Source organism: Euprymna scolopes, chromosome 15, assembly GCF_053919585.1.
Source record: "Euprymna scolopes isolate OS-2025 chromosome 15, ASM5391958v1, whole genome shotgun sequence".
In the NCBI taxonomy this organism is placed as follows: Eukaryota; Metazoa; Mollusca; class Cephalopoda; order Sepiida; family Sepiolidae; genus Euprymna; species Euprymna scolopes.
This window is the reverse complement of record NC_136496.1, coordinates 67,929,876-67,951,788: the sequence shown is the minus strand read 5'-3', so window position 1 is coordinate 67,951,788 and position 21,913 is coordinate 67,929,876. Positions and strand designations below refer to the sequence as shown.

At 30.0% G+C, this 21,913-nt stretch overlaps 1 protein-coding gene across 1 annotated transcript in view; it reads right to left on the bottom strand.

The window, feature by feature from the left end:
• Positions 1 to 1,758: 1,758 nt before the first annotated feature.
• The window catches only part of LOC145293863 (uncharacterized), a 101,711-nt gene continuing 81,556 nt past the window's right edge, over positions 1,759 to 21,913 (bottom strand). The window contains exons 5-7 of the mRNA XM_080140602.1: positions 10,924 to 11,059; positions 9,547 to 9,645; positions 1,759 to 2,176 (exon numbers count right to left, since the gene is read on the bottom strand). Of these exons, the coding sequence (XP_079996728.1) occupies positions 1,981 to 2,176; positions 9,547 to 9,645; positions 10,924 to 11,059 (431 nt within the window). The 3' untranslated portion in view covers positions 1,759 to 1,980. The remainder of the gene's footprint in view (positions 2,177 to 9,546; positions 9,646 to 10,923; positions 11,060 to 21,913) is intronic.

Sequence of the window (21,913 nt, the reverse complement as noted above, 5' to 3'; positions counted from 1 at the left end):
CTTTGAGTGCATTTTTTGTTATACTATTGAGGTTACAATTATCAAGGCCAAGCCAAGAGATGCTCAAAGATAAATACTAATGAGATGGGAATGATTTCCAACTGAGTGATGTAGAACACGGAACACTATGTGAGTACTAACATTAATCTATGGTATAAACTATGTTTAATTATTTTTTGGAATGATCCATGTCAAGAATTTTTTGACATTGGATTTGAAGTTGACTAAGTCCTGTCGTTCTATAGATGGAAAGCCCTTTCATAAAAGCTCAGTCCATGGAAATACTGCTTGACAAATGGCACTTAGAGTGAGCTTTTCTATTCAAATTTAGGGATCTTTATGTCAAACTACAGAATTTCGAACTGAACCCTTTATTTAACCCATTTTTTAAATTCTATCTGTCATTACTGGGTAGAAGTGTTGATGCACCTGAAGAAGTTTGCAGCTTATACCTGTTGCAGCATTATGAGCATAACAATGATGATAACAATAATTCAAATAATGTAAATTAATACCCCCCACCTCCCTCAAGGTTCTGAAACAGAATTTTATTTGTTAAACACATGTTCTTTTCATTATGAGAATTATTGTCTTAAATATGACTTCTCTGTTAAGTAAATAACATTTGTGAACATATTGACATATAAATATATTAATGGGATTCCTTGTAAAATCCCTTTTTGTTTTCTTGAATTCGGTTGGAAATAAGTTTGTTTTTTTTTTCATCAAAAACAAATAAAAAACAAAAATTTATCAAAAACAAATAAACTCATTTTGTAATATTTGGGTTATTCGAGTGACTGTTCTCATCTTGAGTGCTGTTTTCACAACATTCCAGTCGATGTAACCTTCAACCTTCTTCACGTATATCTTATTGAACTCAAGAAAGATCCATGGCATAGTATATAGAGTACTTGGTAAAATTTCAGTTGTAAAGTCTCACTTTTCTGGAGGTTGAAGGTTCAATCTTCAGTGCAGACGACACTCACAATAGTTGTGAATTACTTAGGACTTCTACTCATGACTGATGGAACAAGAGCATACTACCTCTACAGATTAAGGTTTCCATCCAAAATTCTGTGTAGATTCTGAGGTTCAACAGAAAAATGCCCAAGTTCAACAGAAAAATTCCCGAGTTCGAAAAGATACATCTGAAGAAGGTCGGAGGTTACAACGACCGAAATGTTGTGAAAAGGACACCCAAGATGAGAACAATAATCCAAAGAATTCAGATAATGTGAATAAACAATCGACAGCTAAAAAAAATTCAGAAATTTAATCTCATTTCAGTTTCTCTTTTGACAATGCTACGGACATGTAACTTTGTTCAGGTGCATTAATTAGAACAAAAGAATTTTTATATTGAAGCCTGTTATCTATACCAAATTTTGAACTGAACACTTTATTTACATCGATGGGAGGGGCAGATTCTTTATGCTCCATTATGGACCTATGTGGCACAACAGATAAAGGCGTCGAATATCAAACATTTCTGATCGAGTTTTCTGCTGGTTAATGGTTCAATCCTCATTAGAGGCAATACTAACTTAGAATAAAATAAAAATTACTTAATGCTTCTACTCAGTTATGGCTGACAGGACAAGGACAATCTACCACTGTGGTTTACATAAAGGATTTAGTTCAAAATTCTGTATCAATTCCTGAGTTTGACATAAAGATTCTCTCAACTTCTAAAGGATGCACCTAAAAATTCTATCCAAACTTAGAAATTTTTATGTAAAACGTGGAGACCTATAATAGAATTCCAAAGACACTTTATTCAACCCACGGAGATAGATTGTTTTTGTTCCATCAGTCATGACCAGGTAGAAATGCTGGCCCACCTGAAGAAGGTTACATCGGCTGAAATGTTGTGAAAAGAACAAGATCAGAATAGTAGTTTGAATAATCCAAATTATCAATCCTTATCTCAAGAACTCCGAAACAAAGAAATTATATTGTATGTGAATCATCTGCTGTTCAGACAGTCCACAAATCGAGGCTGACAATGGAGAAATAACTATTCTTCTCTGTCATATAATAGTTCACATTATAATTGTTAGTATAAGGTTTTATTGCAATCATGTCATGTATGTTGAAATGCCGTATCACCGAATGAGAAATGCTGTCAGTTGCACAATGACTTAAATTTTCAGGCGTCCTATGACAGATCCCTCTGAAAAAAAGAAAAGAAAAATATACATGTTAAATATTGAATGGGTAGATCATCTAGTATATAATTTAGCGGAAAATTACCAGAAATGAGACAGCAGGGGTCAATTTGCTGAACCCAGGGTAAAAAAAATACTTATATCATGGAAATCGGGGATTTGGTAGAGAAGTCAACAAAAGAAAAAAGAAAACATCAAAAATTTAAATACCAAAAATAAGAGGACTTAAAGCAACATGAAAACTGCAAATGTTAAAATGAAGCTTGTTTTCCATGAACAAGATGTTGACGCCATCTTGTTCACAAACAAAATTGAATATTGCAGATGAAATAAAGAACATTTAAAACTACTCAAAAGCACAAAAAAATGAGCCAGGTAACTATAAAAGTAACTTTTATTGACTATGATAACATTTATTTATTATATATTTAATTTTTTTCCCTTAATCATTTGTTGGCTTCTCTGTTAAATCCTCTGGAAATTTATTAAAAATGGACATGGCATCACATGGCTTAGAGAAAAAGGGGTGATAGCAAGTGCTAGTCTGTCTAGAAGTATGCAAGACATCAGTTGTATAATGTATAATGACATGAGCTGACAAGATATAACTAATCAGTAGAGCTAGGACAACAGCATATTTTTTCATTGTTTTAACTCTCAAGTGTGTATTCATTGATATCTTATGTGCTTTTATATAGAGTAATGTGGTTCTCGGTTGATTAACTGTGTCGGATATATACTCGAGAGGCAAAACAAAAAGAATATGCTGTTGACATAGCCCCTACTAATCAGTGATTTTGAATCTCTTCCCTTTCTGTTAGACAACTTTTGAAAAGTTAGCTATTAACCATTAATTATGTCTGCTAATTTTTTTAAACAAAAAAAAAGAAAACAAAACAAGATTACTCCAGAAGATATTTTTTAACAAGCATTAGACTTCTAAGTATTTACTTACTGGTGTCAAAATGTGTCTTAGACAAGGTCCAAAACAATGTCTCAAATATAATAGGTCATGTATTAACGATCAAGCTCCAACCTCTGTCCTATCGCTACAATATATCCCTGTTTTACAAGTACTTTCATGAAATGTGCTGTGATAACCTCATAGCACAAACCCCCTCGACATACATACTCCCAACAAGCAGCAAAATCCCCCCTACCTTTTATTGTTGAGGTCCCTAGACGCCGGAAAGTCTTCTATCCTAATAGTTTCTTCCATCGGACTGCTAGACTTTGGAATTTACTCCCTGTTTCCCTGTTTGTTTTGCAGAAGTTTAAATATAATGTGAACAGACATCTTGCTGTAGCAATAACACAGCATTTTTTTCTTTAGATCAAATAAACTCAAATCAAGAAAAGAGCATAAAAAACAAAGAAATAATATCTAGGTTTTAAAATCGGCCCATTAGAACTGGAGTTATTCAAAGTATAAAAAAAATGTGTGGTCTACTGGACATTTTGCCTTAAGTCAGTCCTATTCAAATGCATATAAGCTTGTGACTAAAAATGGTAGGAAATTTGCTCAATTTACAGACTAACCCATCTTTAAAAAGCTGAATCTTCAGATCTTTTTAAGATATTATGATGAAATTTTGAATATATTATCATAATACCATGAACGTTCAGTTGGCATTATTTACGACCATCTCACTTGGTAACTTATGTAACTTAGTATATTTCAATTTCGTTTTAACAGCTTTAAGTAGAAACATCATAAAGACAGCGAAGAAAAATGGTAAGTAAGGCTTTATCATCATAGGAAGTATTATTCTGATGAACATGATCATTTGCCATTATAATATCATGAAAAATCCAAGATGGCGACCGGGAAATCCAAAATGCCACCATGACATGATTCAAAGAAATTATTAACAAAATATGGCTTGTAGCATATCAAATTAAAGGAAATTTGGTACAGATCAGAATTATGTTTTCAAGTACATTAAACTAATTAGCATACAAATTAGCATAATTAAGTTTCATTTTAACAGCTTCAAGTAGAAGCATCATTAAAAACAGTTTAAAAAATGGGAGGTAAGAAATGCGAAATGTTATTCTGATGGACTTATTTGTCATCATTACATTAAATTATCATTTGTCATCATTACATTAAATTATCGTTTGTCATCATTACATTAAATTATCATTTGTCATCATTACATTAAATTATCATTTGTCATCATTACATTAAATTATCATTTGTCATCATTACATTAAATTATCGTTTGTCATCATTACATTAAATTATCATTTGTCATCATTACATTAAATTATCATTTGTCATCATTACATTAAATTATCATTTGTCATCATTACATTAAATTATCGTTTGTCATCATTACATTAAATTATCATTTGTCATCATTACATTAAATTATCGTTTGTCATCATTACATTAAATTATCATTTGTCATCATTACATTAAATTATCATTTGTCATCATTACATTAAATTATCATTTGTCATCATTACATTAAATTATCATTTGTCATCATTACATTAAATTATCATTTGTCATCATTACACTGTGAAAAATCCAAGATGGTAACCAGGAAATCCAAGATAGCAACTAGGAAATCCAAGATGGCCACCACGACACGCTTCAAAGAAATTATTAACAAAATATGGCTTGTAGCGTATTAAATGAAAGGAAATTTTGTACAGATTACAATTATAATGTTTTCCAGTTCATTAAACTAATTAAGATAATTAAATTTCATTTTTAACGGCTTCAAGTTACCATGACAATTATCAGGTGAGTTTCTACCACGATTTTGTATTTATAAGTCATTGTCGAGACTTCAAGAGACATTGTGGCCATTTTTTTCTTGTGTCATATAATGCTCAACACTACTTATTATTTGAACAGAATAACTACTTACAACACCAAAAATTTATCAAGGTAGGTAGAAGAGTAACTTGCCTTTGGTAACATTTATTTGTTATAAATTTGTTTTTTGACCACTTTTTCAGACCTCTGTGGATTTTAAAACAAACCCAATAAAGTTATTCTTTTACCTAACTGGATAAATGGTTTGTATATTTTAACTCATTTAAAAGCGTGGTCATTGTCGGTTATTGTTTTTCAAAGAATTTATTTTTTTAAAATATTTATTTACTTTCCATAATTAAAAATTTATGTTTTCTAAATAATAACAAAAATAAAATGAATACTTTATGTTTGTAAATCGATGAACATTTTGTTTACAGATTCTCATGTTTATATTAGTTCATCACTACTTCTAGGCCCTGTCGGTGGGGCATTAGAATATGCCGACTGCCCCTCTGCAGAGGGTAAAAGTCCCTCAATGGGCGTCTTTGATATGACCTTAAACTATATCCAGTGGTGAGGCCCCAGCTTGTGGGCTTTGGGGAGTGTGGAGCCACCCTTTAATTACCATTGCTCCCAGGTCCACTCTGACCCGAAGTGGTAGTACCTGTTAGGGTCCCAACTATGGGTTGAATAGAAACCAACGTAAAAACAACAAACATATTCTATTAAAAAAGTTTTTCTTCAAAATCTTTGGATTCGGCATTAAATAACCTGAAAAGGGTTGATATGCCGTAAAACAGAAACAACCAATCATCACTACTTCTATCGATTCGTGCATAAAAAGTTTTTATCCAATTCTTTTCAAATTTTAGGACAAAAGAAATTAATATATTCGCTATTAAATAGCATTTGAACACAGTTTCTATCTTTACTTATCTTTGTATTACAAAGTATTAACTTTGAAGTGTTTTATTTGCTATTCGAAAACCAACAACAACAAAAACAATGTTCATTGTCGGTTATTCTTTTTCAAAGAAATATTCTTTTCCAGACCATAATTAAAACTTGTTTTCTAAATTACAAAAATAAAATGAATACTTTGTTCATAAGTTAGTTGATGAACACTTGTTTACAGATTTTTTGTGTGCGCCACGACGCACAAAAATTCTCATATTTATATGTGCTTGTCACGACTTCCATCAATTCATGAATAAAAAGTTTTTATCCAATTCTTTTCAAATTTTAGGACAAAAGAAATTAATATATTCGTTATTAAATAGCATTTGAACATAGTTTCTGTCTACTTATTTTTATACTACAAAGCATCAACTTTGAGATATTGTAACTCTTGACAGGAAAGTCGTACATGTTATGTTCAAATTATGTAGTAAAGACAATTCTTTTCCCTGATTAGCTAAAACAACTAGAAACGTTGTTGATCGGTACAACTTCCGCTTCGAGTATTTAAAGAAAAAGGTGATTACACATGAATGGATAGTCTGATGGAAGATAAATAATCCAGTGATGGTAAAATCCAAATGTATAACTTCAAGAAGGTTAATTGAATTTTACTTGTGCAAATGGAAATTCAATTAACTTTCTTGAAGTTATACATTTGGATTTTACCGTCACTGGATTATTTATCTTCCACCAGACTATCCATTCATATGTAATCACCTTTTTCTTCACCATATTCCCTCTGCTTCACTTTTTTTGTTTTCAAGTAAGATCTTTGACTTACTTGTTGTTTCATCAAATACTTTTGCATGCAAATTCCGATCCCGCATTTTGCTAATTCCTACCCTCTGATGAGAAGGAAAGTATTTCTTCGAAACTCTGCGGATTAAGGACTATCCACTTATCTAGTGTTTCCTTTTCAGATTAAATATGTTTTTAACTCATTTCAAAGTGTTTTTTAACATGTTTTATTAACTGTTTGCTCGTATTATAAGCTCTATTTCCTATTTGGTTTTATCGAGCTTTTACATCTGGCTGAGATAACTTTATAAATATTAATTCTTTAATATTTATAGTATACTTTAATTTTACCATCTTGGATCATTTTGGTAAATTTAATTGTAATTTTCATTTTATATATATATATATATATATATATATATATATATATATATATATATATATATATATATATATATATATAAGAGCAAATAGTTAATAAAACATGTTTAAAAACACTTTGAAAAAGAGTTAAAAACATATTTAATCTGAAAAGGAAACACTTAATAAGTAGATAGTCCTTAATTCACAGAGTTTCGAAGAAATACTTTCCTTCTCATCAGAGGGTAGGAATTAGCAAAATGTGGGACTAGATTTTGCATACAAAAGTATTTGAAGTCAAAGATTACACGTGAATGGATAGTCTGGTGAAAGGTAAATTATCCAATGACGGTGGAATCCAAAAATATAAATCCAAGAAAGTTAATTGAATTTCCATTCGCACAAGTAAAATCCAAGGAAATGACGTAATTGGAACATGGTCCAAAATAATCCAAAAGGCCGAGATCCATGGAATAATGCACAAATATGTACAAGGAAAAGGGGAAAAAACTCCAATAATATTAATAAAAGAAAAAATAAGATATGCGTTTGACATGGCTGCTGAAACAAAATGTAATTAAGAAAGATCAGTGAAGAAGAAGAGAAAAAAATCAGTGAAGAAGAAGAGAGAGAGAAAAAAATTTAATGGTGATAGAATTAAATAGAAAATAGAAAAGCAAATGTCAAAATGACCCAGACAAAATGATGTTAAAAGGCGCAAAAAATATAGGGCAAAAAAATATTTTATTTTTTATATATATATATAAATATATATAAATATATATATATATGTATGTATAGGTGAAATAAAATAGAAATAAAGAATAAATTTAATTTCTATGGAAGGTGTTCGACTGAGCTCCAATTTTTGGTTCATCCTTGCAGACATTCACAAAAAGAAGCTGTTTTCTTACCACAACTGTAAAGAACTTTCCCTTCTTCTTCTGCGTGTCTAACATCAAACGGAATTTCAATGGATGAATGAAATGAACAAAATTTGATTTCCGAGAATTTCAGCACACAGTGGAAGTAAGGAAAGTTCTTTGCAATTGTGGTAGGAAGACGAGTTTTTGCAGTCATGGAGAAAGCAGAGATTGAAGCTCAGTCAAGCACCTTTGATGGAAATAACGATAGAGTAGCGATTAGCAATGTCTCTCTCTTGGGTTATATTTGATGCTGGAAGGCATGAACGAACATACCCAGAGATGCATAACATTTTCCCCTTCATTTTTCATGAGAAATTTATATCGAATTGTTTAAGGTTATGAGGGTTGTGTTGGAATTTTTTTACCAACAATTATGTAGTCCTCTATGTATTTTTATATCATATTTGTATTTTATATTATACTAGCAGGGAGTACCCAGCGATGCCCGGGTGTCTTGAGGTAAATCAAAACTCCGAGGGGGCTTAAATAATGAAAAAAAAATGTTTTGGTAGGTAAGTATGAGAATCAAACCCGTACCCTTGAGTTGGAAATTAATGTGTGAAAAAAAAAAAAAAACGGGTGACGTTAGTCATTGGGCCACGGCGACATACAAAATACACAGGTTTGAATTTATTTATTTAACTATAAAAACAGGCATGCGCAATAAAAATTAACTCTGCTGCTTCCATTTTACCTAATTAAGAAGGTCAAATAGAAGTCATGCAGTCGTTTACCCAAATTTGACTGTTTTTTTCCCCAACAGATGTTGGGGAGAGGGAAACCAGCTCCCAATTGTCCAGATTGAATAGCAATTGTCTGATGTACAACATTGATCAAAGCTGATTGCTTCTGGATATTTCCCGGCACAATGCTGAGGATTTGTTAATTTTGAATTAGTTTCGCTTGAATTAGCCTCATCAACACGCGAGAAGCCAAAATAGCAATAATTTTGTAAAAGTCAACGTAATAAATCTAGATGCGATGCGCTTTCCCAAATCGTACATATCATTATTTAGGACCTATATAAACAGTTGTAAGCGATCGTAACGACCCCGGAACCGTGTGCGAGAAAAGCTTTTTGAAGACATACACAAAATGGTCACACACATTTTGCCTTTTATATATATAGATTTTGTTGTATTCTATATCCTTTATTGAATTTGTTTTCATACCCTTAAATTTTTGTATAAAACTACTATTAATTTGCTGATGGAAGCAGAGATTGGAGCTTAATCAAGCATTTTCCATGTGAATAACAATATAGCAGAGAAAGACTAGCAATGTATCTTCTTTAAGAAAAAAAAAGATAATCCACGACTAGATTGCAAATTTAATTCTGTACTCTCCCAATGTAATAAATTATATGAAAGACTCAGAGATCTTGCTTTCTCATGATATGTACTTTCTTTTTTTATCATAAAAGATTTTACAATTTTTGGTTTTCAGTATTTTTTTCTTTTTTACTTGAAATAAATATGCTTTGCAATTTACCAGACAAAAAAAAAAAAATCAGATTTTCAAGATTTCATTAGGAAAGTATGGTTGTGCCAAAATTTGGAACTTTTGTAAATTTAAAATTCAGACAAAAAACAATTCTAAATTGATAAAGAATTCCAACCTGTTATTTTGCGTAATTTCTGATAGCATCAATACTTCTTCGTGATTAGCCTTCACTAATACTGTTTTGTATCCATAACTTATGCCATAATTTTGTTGGCTGAAAAAAAAAAAAAAATATCATTAGTCTTATATATATATATATATTGTATTTTGTGTACAGAAAGTTGTTAGATGAGATAAGTCATTGGTACCGTCGGTTTCAAGCCCGATAACTAGAACCGTTTTAGATATCTATATCAAAGCTCTCTTCAGCCAATACTCATCTCATTTGTTGGACAGAAAGATCAAAAATGTGAGAGATGAATATTGGCTGAAGAGAGCTTTGATATAGATATCTAAAACGATCCTAATTATCAGGCTTGAAACCGACAGTACCAATGATTATCTCATCTAACAACTTTCTGTACACAAAATACAAAATATAAATACGCTCTTATTTTTTTGGATATCTTCGGATTTTCCTTTTAATTGTGCACTCTGCTGGATTTCTTCCCCCCCCCCAAAAAAATCATATATATATATATATATATATATATATATATATATATATATATATAGTTCGAATTGCATGTTGTATCCATGTTATTCCTTGTGATGTACATAAATATGTATGGATAAAAAATCAATACAACAAATATATAAATGTTTATGTTTATATTTTTTCTGTATTTATTTTTTATGTGTTGACATGTAGGAATACAAAAAGTCTTTCGAAAAAACAAAAATGTTTCTTTCAAAAGCACATAATTTTCGACCAATCCTTTGGTTTTCTTCAGCATTCACACTGTAAGAATGTAATCTTATTGGCTATCTCTATCGATGATTAATAATTTTGTTAAGTTAAATACACAACACATATCCCATTAAAAATAACTGCAGCAAAACGGATGTTCCGGAGTTTTTTTTTTTTATTTTATTGATGAGGAATGAGAACTTGCATTATTTGTTTTATCCAAACTATGATTCTCATCTTGAAAGTTGTTTTCACAAAGTTTTGGCTGCCATAACCTCTGATCTTTTTGTATGTTTCCCATTGAAGCTGTACAGAATTTCCAAAGAAACTTCTTATTTTATCCTTTCAGGGACCCTTGGTCCAACAGATAATCAGTCTTATGTTACAGCCTCTGGAGACTAATGGTTTATCAATGACATGCTACACTGCGAGCCATCGTAAATTGACTTAAGTACAAATACCTCTCTGTCACCTTGCCAGTAGGACATCCAATAAAACTTCCTGATGTTCTAAATATATAAGTTTTTTAAATTTCGTGGTTGAAATCTAATAATTTTCATATTTTATCAAATGTTGAATTACATATTTATTGAATAAATTTATTATGTAAGAACAAAAATGGATTAAAAAAAATCAAAGTACTTATCGATTCCTTTGACAGTCACTTGGGAAGCAACGAGATAGAACCCCTTTCTTTTGAAAGTAAAAGTCCCATTGGAATTGATGTTGACAAAATCATCTTCAGTGCCTGCATATGTCAAGTTCCATCTAAAGTAACCTAAAAGAAAGAGGAATATATATATATATATATATATATATATATATATATATATATATATATATATATATATATATATATATATAATAAAAACATAAACATCATCCATCATCTATCTAAAAATAACCTAAAAGAACAAAAATCGGAAAAATGAGAAATCAAAACTTTTTCGGTTATTGGGATCAGAAAATTTTCTCTCTATTTTTTGATGCCAAAAACGATTCTTTTAATTGTTTCTTTTTTGTCTTTGTTTAAAACTTAAACTATTGATATTAATGATAAAATATTAAATATTTACAGATTTTGAACTACAAGTAAAACTAAAATTTATAAATCATCCTAATCCCCAGGTGTATTTTTATGTTTTCAAAAATATATGCACATATTACACGGATCTTTACGATAATTCTAACCCCTTTCCCCCACCACCAAAAGAAACAACAAAAAAACTCTATAGTTAAATATTTGAAGTTTTACAAAGAATAGTAAATTGTACTGGAATTTGAAATTTAAAACAAAATCGATAATTATATCTGAATCAGGAAAAATATTGGAATCATCTCATCACTAATCTCTCTCTCTCTCTCTCTCTCTCTCTCTATATATATATATATATATATATATATATATATTATATATATATTACACATATATTATATGTATATATATATTATATATATTATATATATATGTATATATGATATATATATATTATATATATATAATATATATTACATATATATATTATATATATATTATATATATATACATATATATATATTATATATATATTACATATATATATACACATATTATATATATTATATATATATTATATATACTATATATATATTATATATATATATATTACATATATATATTATATATATATTATATATACATATATATATATAATATATATATATTACATATATATACATATATTATATATATATTATATATATATTATATTATATATATATTATATTATATTACATATATATATTATATATATATATATTATATTATATATATATTATATATTATATAATATATTATATTATATATATTATATTATATTACATATATATATCATATATATACATATATTATATATATATATTATATTATATTACATATATATATTATATTATATATATATATATATATATATATATATATATATATATATATATATATATATATATATATATGTGTGTGTGTGTGTGTGTGTGTGTGTGTATTACTAGCAAAAGCACCCCTTGTTGACTGGGTTCAAAAACAGCCTACAGAAAATGGACTCTGATTTATGAAAGTATGATAGGTTATGAAAAGGAAGGGTTGTAAAGAGATAGCTTCGAATTTGGGGGTATCAAAACCAAAGCAAAATATAATGAAAGTAAAAATAAAATAGATAAACCACATAATTTATTATAACATACTTGTTCACACTGAAACACTTATCACAATATTCTGTGGATCTATATAAAAAACCTTGTTAAACTTTGTGACATATTTCCATTCTATGGAGGGCAGGTGCGAACGAACACCCCATAATTTTATTATGCCATATTTCTTCAAACTGAAATATAATTATCAAAGTATACTTATGTAGATAGGTATGAAAAATCTTTATTAAAGTTTGTACCTATTTCCATTCTATGGAGGCCAGGCGTGAACGCAGACCCCACAATTTTATTATATCATCCCTATTTAAGTTAAAACATACTTATCGAAGTATTATTATGTGCATCTATATCAAAAACACTTGTAAACGTTTTTTTTTTTAATTTTTAATTTTTTTATTTCCATCCTTTGTGGACCAGGCGCGATCGCAGACCTCACAATTTTAATGAACCACCGTTCTGCCAGATCATTCTTGTGTCTTGATACATCTTCTATCATTATATGTAATTAGTTTTTTTTAAAATAGTCAACCATATAGGAGCCTATTCGTGACCAGACACACACACACAAACACACACACACACACACATTCAGCTTTATATTATATATATATATATATATATATATATATATATATATATATATATATATACATATACGAAAATCACGACCACCACCCCTCCTCCTCCTCCACCTCCCTGGATAATGCTTGTAAAATACAAATGAAAAGCAATTGACTTGGTAAAGATCCTGATGTACTTCCACTTTTATATTAAAGCTGTCACTACACTTGCTGTTAATTCCAACATGACTTTGAGACTTTAGTAATTTGCTTGAACAGCATTTGCTTGTTCCTCATATATGCAAACCTACTAGACAACATCTCTTAGCATTCTGTCACACCATCTCCTTCCTGTCCCTCAATAGTATCACCAAGAACACAATTTCAATCCTTTTAATATTCAAATCACATTTTCCTTAAACATATTGAAGTATATTTAAACTCCTCTGCACTTTTTCTAAAACACAAGGCCATAATTTGTACTGATTCTATGTCGCAGTGACTAATTCCATCCTATTGTGCTCAATTCTCTCCAAAACAATTATTTGCATGTGTGTGACATTTTTATAATACAAGTTTAAATGAACAAACTTGAACAAATCGTTCGCACGTAATCTTTTTCAACAAATGCATACTTTTGCACTTGTGGAGTTTTTGCTAGTGAGCGATTACGAAACAAATAAAATAATAAAAGTCTTTTTACATACATGCGTGGTCGTTGGTCTTTCATTCTTTATTATTATGATTGCTTTTCCGTATGTGGACTGTGATCCCTTATGGTTGTTGATTTTCTGTTTAACTCAAAACGAATCTATTCATGTGTGAAACACAATGGAAACGTGTTGGCATTCAAAAGTTTTATTCAGGGAGTTTTCTCTTTGGGGAAGAGACCACATAAATTAATTTTTACTTCATTTTCTTACTTAGCCTTAAAATGGTCAACGAATGGACAGAGTTTTAAAAAAATATTCACTTAGATTTCTAAGATCGTCGGGCACGTCTTGTCTGTCTGTTTCCCGACTCAAACTGCTTAAAAACTGTTCCATCTCCTGAACACCTGATCATTTCTAACTAAATTATTTGACACCTGCATTTCTAGTGTGTTTTTTTCTCGGAAGCTAACTTTTGAACTCTCATCTCAATCACACAAGCTGTGCTGAGTCTATTTCCATTTTCCACCAGGTTATTCTGACATGTACTCTGCGTAACTTTCATCGAAATTCATACTAATTAACATAATTTCATAAGGTACTAATATATAAAAACACTACTAATAGCAATTCAATTTTATTTATTAAAAAATATGGATGCTAAAAAGGTTTAAACTTCTCATTTGGCAATTCATTATTCGGAGCCATTATATTTACCAAAAGTAATAATAGCTTCACCCGGTGCAAAAATAAATTAAAAAAATAAAAATAAGTTTATTGGATATACTTCTTTATATATTGTATTTATAGGCAGGAGCTTCACGGATTCCTATCCTGTCTTGACAAAGTTCAAAATTGGCTTTGAAACAAAGTAGATGATGCCCTTCTCTCTTCCCTACAACCTCTTTCCTACAGAAGAGACATTGCGAGCCTGTCTCTGCTCTATTGTTATTTTCATGGCAAGTGATTATCTGAGCATCAATCTATATTCCCCTCTCCTGCTAAGCATTCACAAAAAACACCTGCCTAGGTACAATGACTATCAATAATTTCCTCCACTCTCAACTGTACCTAAATCTAAACGCAAATTCCATGAAGAAAGCCTCTTTCCTAGAACTGCTTGCCTGTGGAATTCTGTTCCACTGACCTGCTTTTCAGCTGACTACAATATGATCATCTTTAAGTCCAATGTAAACAAGTTTTTGTTGAGCCGTCCCCCGAAATAATCCATTTCTACCTTATTTCTATCACTAACTATTACCAGGCTCTCCCAGTGACCAACTTACGCTCATTAACCCTAATCCTTGAGTGGCGCTCAGGTCTTGATAAGTAATGACTCCCTTGTAAGAAAAGAAAAACTGTTCCAATATTTAACATTTGTGGTACTGTTTTGACTTTTAATTTAATCAATCTATGGTAAATTATGAGTCTAACAGTGTCAACAGAATGCAACAAAAAATTGTGTATAGGCGATAAAAATGGTTTTATATTATTGCTTTGTGTGTGTTTTTTTTAAATATTATTAAATGAGGAACCATTTCATATATTAATTTATTTTTATTTCGGACTATTATTCTCATCTTTATTAATTGTTTTTTTTTTTTATCTTTTATTGATTTTTGTTTATTCACAACGTTTCGGCCAACTATTCCTCTGGCCTTCGTCAGGTGGTAACCGCAACGGATAGGAACTTTGAATCTCCTAACTGCATTCTCAGCCATCACTGCCATCCGTAGTTGTTGTCGTCTCACCACATTTTGACCAATTAACCTCTGGCACGCTTTGGGTGGGATTGAAACCGCTATCTTCAGACAATGTCCATCTGGAACTGTAGAGATTCAACGTCTCTATCAACTGCGCCACAGGCCCCGAAGGGCGATCAAGGTTGGATAAAAGATAAAAAAACAACAACTAATAAAGATGAGAATAATAGTCCGAAATAAAAATAAATTAATATATAATGCTCATCTCAAAAATGAATTCGAATTAAGGAATAATATATATATATGAACCATTTCATGTTAAAATCTTTTTAGGATTATGCATTTAATCAGAAGAAAAACATATTTGAAATGTTTAAATATGCTAGAATAATCAAGATTTTAACAAAAAGGAACCAAAACGTATTTAATTCATAGCACCATACATTTTTTTCTTTGTATTACTCAAAAAGAAATATATAACGTCCTTTTTTCCCTACTACTATTTAATATTAAATTCATTAAAATTTAAAATCCACATAAATTAACCTTAAAAATCTCTGGAAAAATAATTATCAGTTTCCTTATTATTTTCAATGATAATTAGTAGATTAAGGTATGAAGATACTGATTAAAAAAAAAAAGTGTATATATGCTTTTTACTAAAAATTGAATAATTATCCAAAGAAGTGATTCACATTTCAAAAATGTCTTTGGACAAATGTAAATACAAAATGCCTGCTGACTTTCAAAAAAGTATGGAACACACATGCCAAAATAATTTTGCTTAATTAATTTAATTTTGTTCTAATAATAAAGGAGATTCTTATTTAATTATAATATTTTTGAATGTACATGAGTAAGAATTTATTTATCTTTATCTAAAATAGATTCATACTTAACTTGGTATAAGTTTTTTATTCAATAACACTCTAAAATTATTGATGACATTTATTTACCAATGTTTTTCCTTTGAAATGAAACTTTTATAAAATGTTCAAAACTTTTTATTTTTGTTCCTGACAAACTGCATACTGCATGATTTTTAGCAATTACATTACTTAATTTATTCTTAAATTTTATTATTCATTAAAAACTAAGCTAAAGCAATTCTTTATTAATGATTAAATAGAATTCAAATTTGAAAGAAAATGATTATTTATTAATGAAAGAATTACAAACTTACTTTTTATTTATTTATTTTTTTTGCTATTCTGTCCATAGATACTTCTTCAAATTAATCTAAGTAGAAATCATCTCAATTTAAAAATATCTTAATAGTCCAGGACCTCAATCTTTTAAAAACTTTTTTGCATTGTAAATACAAAAAAGTTCTTACGTTGGCATTTACACATTCATGCATATAAGGGAAATATTAGAATATCACAAAATTTTCCCAGAAACTGTTATATTAAAAATCACATGAAATATTTTTTGCAATTTTATTATTTTTTTTTGGTGAAAAATTAATGTTTCTTTGAGTTATATTGATTTCATTAACATTGATTTGGGGGGCTTTTTTTTTTTTGTAGTATATAAGAAATATCTGAAAAAAAATTTATATTATTAACATTCACGATGCTTTATTGTCATAATAAAAACAAAAATAAACCCATGCGTTTTTTAAGTACTTAAAAATATAACTTTAATAAAGGTAATCTTTTTTACACAAAATAACACATTTTCATCACCATTTTACAAAATATAATAAGTTTATTAGATTATGTGATTGTTAATTCATAAATATTGAAAATTTCATTATAATTGATTGATTTCTAGAATTTTGTTTAATTTTCCATTTTTGAGTGATTATGGAGACTCCAAATATTACTGTCTCATGTCCACCACCCTTTTCTTGTTCTAACATAACACTTAACACCACTTGTGTTTCAAATTAATTAAACACTTTAAAATAAGTTAAAATACCAAAAACTTATCCAGGTAGGTAGAAGAGTAACTTATCTTGCCTTTGGTGAAATTTATTTGTTATATATTTGTTTATTAACCACTTTTTTAATTTTGTTGCCTATACTAATAAATTCCCAAATATTTTTACATTTTGAGGATCGCACATTGGTTTTGCATGTACCTAGTGAACTTAAATATACTGTCACATGAACTAGGATCAAAGTGTAGTACTCGTTGGAGATATTTTAATTATGATAGCTTGTAAGAGTAAATTTGGTATTGTGGAGACTGCTAATGAATTTAGTTAAAAACAGGATTGACAGAGGATGACCATTGTCTCCTTACTCACTCTGCACATTTTTAAGGACCTTGTGCCTAATTTTTATCACTTCTTTTAGCAACTAAATAATCCAAAGTGTAGTATCTGTTCTGGCTTCATTTAGAAAAAAAAAATCCTTCTAGACTGAGTCAGTTTTTATTTTTGTCCCAATCAAGAGTGCCAACTTTGGGGAGTTGGATATCTTTTCCATATTAAAAACTGTTCTTATGTTTGACTTTGTCCTTGCGTGGAAATCAGCAAATAGGCACAACATTATTGACTCGTATCTGAAACCATCATATTTTTCTATATTTATGTAAGTTAATCACTGAACAGCAAATTGGTAAATAAAGTCACCTTTTTTTTTGTGACAATTTTGTTTAGTGATGCAGTGGAGGGTAACATACTAAATTGACCAATAAGTATACAAGTTGGGCGTTGAAAGCAACAAATAATTACGAGCTAAAAATATTTCAGATTATTTGGGTGTCATTTTAATACACACATTTTTCTGCAACTACGTGAAGCGAAGTGTGAAGTGATCGCGTACTGTTAAAAAGTCTACATCCATTTTAAACTGTTTTTTAGGGATGGGAGCGCAAAAAAACAAAAAAAAAAAAACAAAAAAAAAACATTATCCAATAAAAAAATGTTTATTCATAATTTTGGCACAGACCAAGGGAAATAACTCTGCTGATTATTTGATCAAATGTTAGCCGTAAATATTCGCTATCATTTATGTCTATGAATTTAGGTATTACTGGCACAAGTTAAATGGCACAAATAACAATGATAAAGTTGATAAATAAGAAAATATGGCATGTGGGAAAAATATAAGCGAAAATCTCACAATAAGTTTATACAAAAGCTTGGATGGAAAATATTTTAAAAATTGTCAGATAAAAAAGAAAATTGTATTTACTTTTAAAAGTAAAAATGTAAATCCTAACCTTAACCTTTTCCAAATCTGTTGTAGTGCGGCTGCGAATTAAAGGTAACCTTTAATGCTACAAAGGCCAAACTGCTTTCATTTAACAATTACAAAAAAACATTCTCAACAACCGATTGCCATAACAAATAACATTCTACTTAAACCTGAGAGTATCCTATACCTCTACGAAGCCAACCATTCACCTATGTATGGAATATTATCTCTCTCTCTCTTAGAGTCAAAAAAAGAAAAAAAGAAAGAAAAAGAATCTCAAATCTAATAGGTCTTGCACTGTATACCAAGCTCCAACCTCTGTCCCAATGCTGCAATATTGCATCTCTGTACCTGTTTTACAAAAACTTTTATGGAATGTGCCCTGATGAACTCATAGTACTTGCGCTCCTTAGACATACATACTCCTGACCAACCTCACAAGCGGCAAAATCTCACCCCTTCACTGTTGAGGTCCTGCGATACCAGGAAACCTTCTATTCTAATAATTTCTTCCCTCAGATTGCTAGACTTTGTATTTCCCTCCCTGTTTTCTACTTCTCTGCCTGTACTGACAAGCAGAAGTTTAAAAGTAATCTGTACAGACATTGCGATATTCAACTCCCCGAGAGTACCTTGTCAGATATGATCCCAAATAATAGCCAAATGGCAATACAAGTTTTTGGAGGTAAAAATAGTAAAAAAAATTTTTTATGCTTTTCCTTTACTAATACAGTGAGCAATTAATCATATAAAATAACATATATGCAACTAACACTTATGAGGATCATGGTCTTTAAGTGCACGATTAAGGTCAACTGAGAAAAAAGTTTGAGAACCACTGCTCTATATTCTTGCTTTGTGACATATTTCCTATTTATCTGCTTGAGCCATTTTTTACTGTGCCATTATTATTGTGCACCATTTTCTTATATCTAGATATAAAATACAATGTTTGTCACCAAATTTTATTTTTCTGTCCCCATTCAGGCCTTGATTCTAACGTTCATATCAGCCAGTTCACCTTGGCACCATTCTGGCTCTTAGGGTCTGACTTGATCCATCAGAGTTTTCTTTGTTGGAATCAGGAATGGTTTGGCCAGGCTAGTGGTTCTCAACCACTGTGCCGTGGCACATTAGGATGCTGTAGAATGATTAATGGTATGCTGTGAAGGGGTTATAGGTTTAAGTTACAAAGTGGAAAAAAGTTTTAATATCGTTAGAAGTGAAGTTGTTTGTATTGATGCAGTAAATATTAACTCACACTTTATTAATTGCTTGATATTCATGATTAACCGATAAAAAGAGAAGATGTTATATAAATCGTTTGTTTAAATCGTTAGATATTTGTATTTTTCTGATAATAATAAACATTCGTAAGCGTTGTTATGCTTTATATGAGTAATTTCATTTAAAATATTAACAAATTCTTTGTAGGTGTTTCTTATCTATTTAGGTGTTGCAAATTAAGGTTTTAATTGGGAAAATAATAAATAAAAAAAAACATGATTGAATATCATAAAAATTCTCTTTATGTTTCTGTTCAATTTTAGATCCAATTCATATTTAATTATCGACAAATTTCTACAAAGAAAAAGGTCATGATGACAACAGTAATTCTATATAATTTTATAAAAAAGAATAAAAACAGAAGTTCATCGATTGTATGGTGATGATTACTTGAAATTTGGATTTTGCTGGCATGAAGATGCACAGATTTCTTCTCCGATTTGTGTTGTGTGCAGTCAAACATTATCTAATGAAGCAATGGTTTCAAGTTAGATGGAAAGGCACCTTACTACCGATCACAACTTAGCCTTCAAACTAAACTTTATTATTTTGTTGCAAAAAAAAAAAAAAAGAAAAAAAAAGAAAAAGAAAGCTTTATGAATAGAAAATATTGATTTTTCTTTTTTTAGATAGATGTGCCATGAGAATTTAAAGAGCTCAATAGTGTGCCACTGTAAAAAAATTTGGGAACCACTTGACTAGGTTATAATATGAGGTACACCCTCCCAGCTGTGATGTACTCAAAGGAATGGGGGTGGGGGGACAGACAATTAAGTAGTTGGGCCCAGACATCACCAGATCTCTGCATGCCACTATCTCCTAAGTATTACCCTACTTCTTCAAGAGCAGGGGTTATTGTCAATCACTTCAACTGAAAAACACTGAGACATCCATTCTCAGCTATTGTACCCAACCAGAGCGCTGCCTCAGAGCTGGTTTGACCTACCTCCCAGCCTTACTTCAGTGGTAAGCATTTAAATAGGGTGCCTATCTACGTGGGATTCATTCTAAACCTAATTAACTGATTATTATGAATTTTGGAACCAAGCTGCTAGGTGTACGGGTGAGTAGTAATGTGGGGTATATTTAGTTTTATGCAAAGAGACACTGGAAGCCTTCTGTGAAAATTCAAATAGTATATGAGATACCTTTGATTTTGATGAAGTTTCAACCGTAGATATTAGACAGCAGTTAATAAATATTCAAAAATATGCCAGTTTTTGGGAAGCACAATATGGGCACAATCTCCGATTTGAAAATTCCAATATTACTGATTTGCATGAAATTTGATCCATAATTATGAGATGCCAATTAAGTGAGATCATTTCAATTTGTTCTTAAGCCCTTCCCCCTTAGCCCTAAATTTTAAACATTTTCCTAGATTCAAAATCATTTCACGGATTTTTATCAAAATTGGAACAAGACTTATAGATATAAGATTTAATCTACTATATAAAGGGCAATGTATGTGTGTATGTTTGTATATCCACCTAAAACTACAAAACAAACACCTACAAAGTTGGTATATTCTTGATTGGTATTGCTCTGAATAATTAATAAAATCTAAAACTTAAGAAAATATAATTCATTCTCTGAGGGTCAACTGGGCTGGGTTCCGCCGGTAGTGGGGGAGTGTGTTAGTTTTATTATGTATCAATTTGGAAAGAAAATACCAACTAATTCCACCAGGAATCTTTTGTATAAAGGAGAGTGTGAATATCTAGCTAGAGAAGATTGAGCCGAGGAGAAAGAGGGGTTGAGGAGGGGGGAAGAGAGAGGTAGAGAGATATAAGTTTTAATAGAAATGTTACACTCTTGGCCTAAGCAACACCGGTTAGCTCTGCTAGTAGTTTATATATATATATATATATATATATATATATATATATATATATATATATATATATATATATATTAATCTTCATAAGAAGGCATGAAAATGGTACAAAAACGTTGTCTTTAGCAAATTCTTTTAGTATTAACAACTCATAAGTTCAATATAAAACAATATTATTTGGCTTCCAGGCTAAACTCAAAGTGTATTTTTCTAATGAAATGTTATTACTGTAAATAATTCAATATAACTTTTTTCAAAT